This window comes from Chiloscyllium plagiosum, chromosome 3 (genome assembly GCF_004010195.1).
Source record: "Chiloscyllium plagiosum isolate BGI_BamShark_2017 chromosome 3, ASM401019v2, whole genome shotgun sequence".
Taxonomy (NCBI): Eukaryota; Metazoa; Chordata; class Chondrichthyes; order Orectolobiformes; family Hemiscylliidae; genus Chiloscyllium; species Chiloscyllium plagiosum.
The window spans coordinates 42931383-42939239 of record NC_057712.1 but is presented as its reverse complement, the minus strand read 5'-3'; the positions used below and the strand labels follow the sequence as shown (position 1 = coordinate 42939239).

The following is a 7857-nucleotide window of genomic DNA, read 5'->3' as shown; positions in this document are numbered from 1 at the left end:
CATCTTATTCCTCTACAAACACTGCCCCAGGTTAAATTAATAGCTATGGCTTGTATTTTAAGTTTAATCAAGAGACATATCTCCAAAAACATATAATCAAGAAAGAATCCACTGTACCCACTACTGCAGCCTTTCTCTTGGACAGACTTAAAACAATGATTAACTTGTCTGATTCTGTGCTGTGAACTTTGCCCAACAGTCCCTCCAAGATTAGTTGTGAAATTCACTGTTTGTTAATTTTCCCAGATGAACTCCGATGTCCAGCGATACACGAATTCAAACAGCAAAGGCGGCAACTGTGCAGGTTTTCTCTCTCTCTCTTTGTAGCACGAGAATCTCATCCAGTGCATTCTCTTCCAGGCATCAGACTGTTGCCTCTGCAGTTTTTCACAGATCTATTCTTGGGCTGGATTCCTGTCCTTTTTTCTTTTCCTTTTTTCATAGGATGGGGTTGTGCTGGGCCAAGGCCAATGTTATTCCCCATCTTTGATTTCCCTTGAACTGATTGACTTGCTTGGCCATTTCAGAGGGCAATTAAGAGTCAACCACCTTGCTTAGGACTAGAGTCTCTTATAGGCTGGATTTCAGATTTCCTTCTCTAGAGGACAATTTATGAGCTCTTTTACATTTCAGTGATGTCCCTTGTGACAACATCCGAAAATGTACCATCAGATTCCGCGTGTATGCTGATAACACTTTCCTCCACCTTCCTCGATGATTTGTGTTGTCAGACATGACTATCATCCAGTCCTGGATCAACCAGAATTTCTTCCAGCTACTCATTAGAAAATGGACACCATTGTCTTTGGCCTTTGCTCCATTTCATAGCTACTGACTCCATCCCTCACCTAAGTCATTATCTGAGACTAAACCACATGATTCTTAAATTTGCCATCCTATTTGATTCTAGGTTGAGCTTCTGACATCATTTCTGCCATGTATGTGAGGACCATCTACTTCCACTTGCACCTTGCTTCAGCTGAACTGCTGCTGAAATTCTCATTGAGATCTTGTTGCCTCCCCTCAATAGTTTCTGTACTCTGCCGGTTGACCTTCCACACAAGCTCATCCAAACTTTACAGTCTGTAATCAAGCTTTTACCAAGATTCATTCAACATCACCCCTGTACTCACTGGTCCATATTAATTTCTGATTTGGCAACACCACAATTTTAAAATGCTCAGTCTTTTGTTCAAATCTTTCATGAACTCACTCCATACCATCTCGCAGTTTCCACATCCAAGAATAAACTTGCATTAAGGGATCATTTTAAGATTTTTGGGGATCCTTCCCCTGCAATTAGTGAAATTCAAACATAAGCTCTTTTTTTTTCCACTTGTGCTGGACAGGTCACACACACATATGAAGAACTTGCTTTCTTTTAACTTTACCAAGTAATGGAATCATCTACATATAGAGACACTGGAAACTGACCACAGTAATGATGCATTTGCTGTTGTCTGCTTTTTGACAATAGTGTCCTATTTAATGATAAATATCAATAGACTTCAATTACATTCTGAAGGATTTATTCCCAGTGAAAGCTGTGTTTTCCAAATGTTTTGAGGCTGAATTGCCAAATGTCCAAAAGCCCAGAGACTCATTCCACCACAGCAAAGGATTTTGGCGACTGAGCTACAGTTGTTCTTGCAGGTTGTTATCAGATTTCTCGAACTAAAAGCTGAAGAAAAACTCTGTCTGCTTGTAGTATCACCTCTATTTCTGCTCAGAGTGTAGATATTTTCACCCTGCTAAAACTGAGAGCTATGCTGTAATCTTGAGCATTGGTTTCATTTGCTATAGAGACTGTTATATAGATTCTGTAGACTATTAGTTGCAATATGCTTTTAAATAGGCTCTGTTGAATAAATAGATGCAAGTTACTGTGCAATGCACTATTTTGTGTGAGACCTGTTATAAATATTGCTTTGTTGAAGCATCATGCTCATGAAACTGGTTACCAAAACCAAGTCTGCCCATGGGAAAGAAAATTGGACAATTGATGGATACTCCAATAGTCTTCGATTTCTAAGTTGCTCAGGGCTTTGTTGGGCGGGTAGAAGTTTGATTTTCACTTTTTCGAAATTTAATTTGATGAAAGAGTACCTGGAGTTATTCTGGGGATTACTGATGAATGCATCACCTATTGTGCTTTCTTCAATCACGTTTCTCCAAGTATGTGCATGCCATGCAGTTGCAACAATGCATGCAAAACCTCACACAAGTCCAATACGTCTTCAGAGCACAGTTTTGTGATTTAATTGGTGAATTCTCTATTACCTATTTTGAGGAAAGTTAGTAATAAGACATGCTTGTTTGTTTTTTCCATAAACACAGCCTCGGGAAAAGGGACGCATGCGCTTTCACAGACTACAGAATGTACAGATCGCATTGGACTACTTAAAACGTCGACAGGTAAGCAGTGGTGTTTGTATTTTAAAGAAATATTCAACTGATTGCGACCCTCTTCTGCAAAGTCAGATGTCACATGACACCAGGTTATAGTCCAAGAGGTTTGTTTGAAATCACAAACTTCTGGAGCGCTGCTCCTTCATCAGGTGAAGTCACCTGATAGAGGAGCAGCACTCCAAAAGGTTGTGATTTCAAACAAACCTCTTGGACTATAACCTGGTGTCATGTGACTTCTGACTTTGTACACCCCAGTCCAACACCAGCACTTCCACATCATCTCTTCTGCAGAATAGGGAAAGCCAAAGCTGACCTAATAGAGACCCCACAAAAATTATTGAAGGGTTCAATGATGTGAGCGTAGAGGAGATGTTTTCACTTTTGGATGAGCCAACAACTGGGGATTGTAAAAATAAGGCAGCCACTAATAAATTACTTTGATATTTGAGAGAAGTTTCTTTACCTAGAAAGTGGTTAGCAAATGAAACCTGTTAGTAGAAGTAACTGCTGAGCCTAGTGGCACAATACAGTTAAGGGGAAGCCAGACAAACGAGTGAGGGTGAAAGGAATGGAATGTTTGCTGATAGAGTTAGATGATGAGAGTTGGAAGAAGTGGAGCATAGACAGCAGAGACCTATAGGATCAAACAACCTGTTTTTGTGGTAAATCTTCGATGGCAGCCACTTGAATGCAAATCTTTTGGCATTATTCACACATTATTTGGAGATACTCAGCCTGTTGGATTAAGTTGCTTGGATTGCATGTATGCAAATCTTTGGAGATGGCGAGGTAGGTTAATGAAACTATTAAAAGAAAGAAGGATCCTTGGCTAAGCTCGTACAGAGGTGAGAAAATAAAGCCTCTTGTGATGCAATAGTATTGTTCCTACTTATAATCCAGGAGGCCTGAGTTCAAATCCACCTGCTCCAGAGATGTGAAATAACATCACTTAACTGCTGATTAACAAATATTCAGAAGTGATGAAATTATGCTAATGCTTTATAAAGTTAGTGGATGCCTTGTGGTGAAGTGGGGAGCAGACGTTCCAGGTTAAAATCTCACTTTAGGACTTCAAGGCCGAGGAATATAAGTTCATAACGATGTCAGCATGCAGCAATAGCAGGTGGTGAGAGTGGGAGAGATTCCTGGTTAGCCATGTAATGGACAGAAATTGGTGCCTTGATGGTCACTCTCCATGACTTAAGGTGACAAGGTGCATATGAAAGTCTACATTAACAAATACACTTGTCTCCGAATGGAATTGGTTGACTTGGTTGGCTGGCTGGCCAGTGTGGATCAGGTTAGTCCCAACAATGCGGGGCTCTATCCCTGTCTGGTTTCAGGGACCTGCCTGTTTGCCTTAACCTGGGATAGAGGTCATAATGCCGTGGGGGTTGGACCTGCCTTCAAGCAGAGAGCCAAAGGAAATGAATTTTATCAAGAATTCTTTCAGCCTCAGCTGGAATATTGTCTTCATTCTGGGTCCAAAGAAAGGAACGATGTGTTCATGCCTTGGTGCGGATACAAAGGAGATTTACTAACACATACGAGAATGCTACTTTGGATATGGGACTTCAGTTCCCTGGAGAGGCTGGAATTCTCATTAGGGTTAAGGAAGTTGCATTTTAAATGAGCAAACTGTGAGAAATTATTTCCAGTAATAGGGATATGACTAACAGAGGAGATAGCTAAAGATAATTGACAGAAGAGCCAGGGAAAGATAAATATTTATTTCAGTAAAGGAAGTTGTCCTCTGGATTGATATCTGTGAGAATAGTGACAGCAGATTCAGAAATAACATTGAAAAGAAAAATGGATAAATACATGAAAAGAAAAATTTGCCGCACTAAGAAGGACACCATCCTGTCCCCCTTAGTCCAGGAACTCCCCACATACATTCAGAACATCATCCACGCCCTCCACCTCCTCCATGACTTTCGGTTCCCCAGCCCCAATGCCTCATCTTCACCATGGACATCCAGTCCCTGAACAGGTCCATCCACCCTGACAAAGGCCTCCAAGCCCTCCGTTTCTTCCTCTTGTGCCAACCCAACCAGTACCCTTCCACCGATACATTCGATTGATTGAACTGGTGCTCACCCTCAACAATTTATCCTTTGAATCCTCCCATTTCCTTCAGACCAAAGGGGTAGCCATGGGCACCCACATGGGCACCAGCTATGCCTGCCTCTTCTTCAGATATGTGGAACAGTCCATCTTCTGCAGTTACACTAGCACCATTCCCCACATTTTCCTCTGCTACATTGATGATTGTATTGACGTCATCTCGTGCTCCCATGAGGAAGTTTAACAGTTCATGAACACCTTCCATCCTGCCCTCAAGTTCCCCTGGACCATCTCAGACATCTCCTTCCCTTCCTGGACCTCTCTGTCTCCATCTCCTTCTCTGGTGACCGACTCAGCACAGACATCTATTTCAAACTCAGTATCCCCCACAGCAATGTGGACTACATCCCCCTCCCTTCTAAAAACACTATCTCTTATTCCCAATTCCTCTGCCTCCACTGTATCTGCTCCATGGAGGAGAATTCCACTCCAGGACATCTCAGATGACCTCTATTTCATGGACTGCAATTTCCTCTTCCATGTGGTCAACAATGCCCTCCAGCACATCTCCTCCTCTTCCCACCCCTTCTTGAACCCCACCCCCCACAACTGCGACACGGATACAACCCACTGGTTCTCACCTTCCACCCAACTAATCTCCGGGTACAAGGCATTATTCTCTGCCATTTCTGCCAGCTACACTCAAACCCCACTCCGATCACTATTCCGCAGAGACCATTCCCTCTGTGACTCCCTCGTTAGGTCCACGGCCCCGACCAACCCACCCTCCACTCCCGATACCTTCCCTTGCCACCACAAGAGATGAAAAGCTGCGTCCACACCTCCCACCTCATCTCTCCCCAAGGCCCCAAAGGATCCTTCCACATCCAGCAGAGATTTTCCTGCATATCCAAACACTTCATCTACTATGACTGTTGCTCCCAGTGTGGTCTCCTCTACATTGGGGAGACAGGATGTCAACTTGTGGAATGTTTCAGCGGACATCCCTGGGGGATATGCACCAAATAATCCCACCATCTTGTGGTCGACTACTTCAACTCCCCCTCCCACTCTGCCAAGGACAGCAACAGTATGTGATGGATGGCAGTTATAGGAAGGGGGGAAAGTCTCAGATACTGTCACATAGAGGGGTTAACTCCAGGAAGGGTAAGAGAGATCGGCACCTAGGGCAGGAGTCTTTTGTGGATATACCCATTTCAAACAGGTATGCTATTTTGGAAAATATAGGGGGTGAAGGATTCTCAGGAGAACGTAGCACAAACAGCCAGGTTTCTTGTATTGAGACTGGCTCTAATGCAATGAGGGGTACATCGGCTTCCAAGAGATCAATTGTGTTAGGGGATTCTGTAGTCAGAGATACAGATAGACATTTCTGTGGCCAGCAGTGAAAAATCAGAATGGTGTGTTGTTTCCCTGGTGCCAAGATCAAGGATGTCTGAGAGGGTGCAGAATGTTCTCACGGGGGAGAGGGGCCAGCAGGAGGTCATTGTCCACTTTGGAACCAACCACATTGGAAGGGAAAAGGTTGAGACTCTGAAGGGAGATTACAGAGAGTTAGACACAAATTTAACAAGGAGGTCCTCAAGGGTAGTAATATCTGGATTACTCCCAGTGCCACGAGCTAGTGAGGGCAGGAATAGGAGGATAGAGCAGATGAATGCATGGCTGAGGAGCAGGTGTATGGGAGAAGGATTCACATTTTTGGATCAATGGAATCTCTTTTGGGGTAGAAGTGACCAGTACAAGAAGGACGGATTGCACCTAAATTGGAAGGGGACTAATATTCTGGCAGGGAAATTTGCTAGAACTGCATGGGAGGATTTAAACTAATCAGGTGGGGGTGTGGGACCCAGGGAGATAGAGGAAAGAGATCGATCTGAGACGGGTACAACTAAGAACAGAAGTGAGTCAAACAATCAGGGCAGGCAGGGACAAGGTAGGACTAATAAATTAAACTGCATTTATTTCAATGCAAGAGGCCTAACAGGAAAGGCAGATGAACTTAGGGCATGGTTAGGAACATGGGACTGGGATATCCAAGCAATTACGGAAACATAGCTCAGGGATGGGCAGGACTGATAGCTTAATGTTCCAGGATACAAATGCTACAGGAAGGATAGAAAGGGAGGCAAGAGAGGAGGGGGAGTGGCACTTTTGATAAGGGATAGCATTACAGCTGTGCTAAGGGAGGATATTCCCAGAAATATATCGAGGGAAGCTATTTGGGTGGAACTGAAAAAATAAGAAAGGGATGATCACCTTGTATTATAGACCCCCCCAATAGTCAGAGGGAAATTGAGAAACAAACTGGTGAGGAGATCTCAGCTATCTGTAAGAATAATAGAGTAGTTATGGTAGGGGATTTTAACTTTCCAAACATCGACTGGGACTGCCATAGTGTTTGGACGGAGAGGAATTTCTTAAGTGTGTACAAGACAATTTTCTGATTCAGTATGTGGATGTACTTACTAGAGAAGGCGCAAAACTTGACCTACTCTTGGGAAATAAGGCAGGGCAGGTGACTGAGGTGTCAGTGGGGGAGCACTTTGGGGCTAGCGACCATAATTCTATTTAAAATAGTGATGGAAACGGATAGATCAGATCTAAAAGTTGAAGTTCTAAATTGGGGAAAGGCCAATTTTGATGGTATTAGGCAAGAATTTTTGAAAGCTGATTGGAGGCAGATGTTCGCAGGTAAAGGGACGGCTGGAAAATGGGAAGCCTTCAGGAATGAGATAACAAGAATCCAGAGAAAGTATATTCCTGTTAGGGTGAAAGGGAAGGCTGGTAGATATAGGGAATGCTGGATGACTAAAGAAATTGAGGGTTTGGTTAAGAAAAAGAAGGAAGCATATTTCAGGTATAGACAGTGAATCCTTAGAAGAGTATAAAGGCAGTAGGAGTATACTTAAGAGGAAATCAGGAGGACAAAACAGGTACATGAGATAGCTTTGGCAAATAGAATTAAGGAGAATCCAAAGGGTTTTTACAAATATATTAAGGACAAAAGGGTAACTAGGGAGAGAATAGGGCCCCTCAAGGATATGGAAGATATAGACTGTAGGGAAATAAATGGTGACATCTTGCAAAATGTCCAAATTACAGAGGAGGAAGTGCTGGATGTCTTGAAACAGTTTAAAGTGGATAAATCCCCAGGACCTGATCAGGTGTACCCGAGAACTCTGTGGGAAGCTAGAGAAGTGATTGCTAGGCCTCTTGCTGAGATATTTGTATCATCGATAGTCACAGGTGAGGTGCCGGAAGATTGGAGGTTGGCAAACGTGGTGCCACTGTTTAAGAAGGGTGGTAAAGCCAGGGAACTATAGACTGGTGAGCCTGACCTCGGTGGTGGGCAGGTTG

At 43.3% G+C, this 7857-nt stretch overlaps 1 protein-coding gene across 6 annotated transcripts in view; it reads left to right on the top strand.

The window, feature by feature from the left end:
• The window catches only part of dst (dystonin), a 642458-nt gene that overhangs the window by 223508 nt on the left and 411093 nt on the right, over positions 1–7857 (top strand). For all 6 annotated transcript variants that reach the window (XM_043681258.1, XM_043681269.1, XM_043681284.1 and 3 more), the window contains one exon: positions 2338–2415. In XM_043681258.1, the coding sequence (XP_043537193.1) occupies positions 2338–2415 (78 nt within the window). The remainder of the gene's footprint in view (positions 1–2337; positions 2416–7857) is intronic.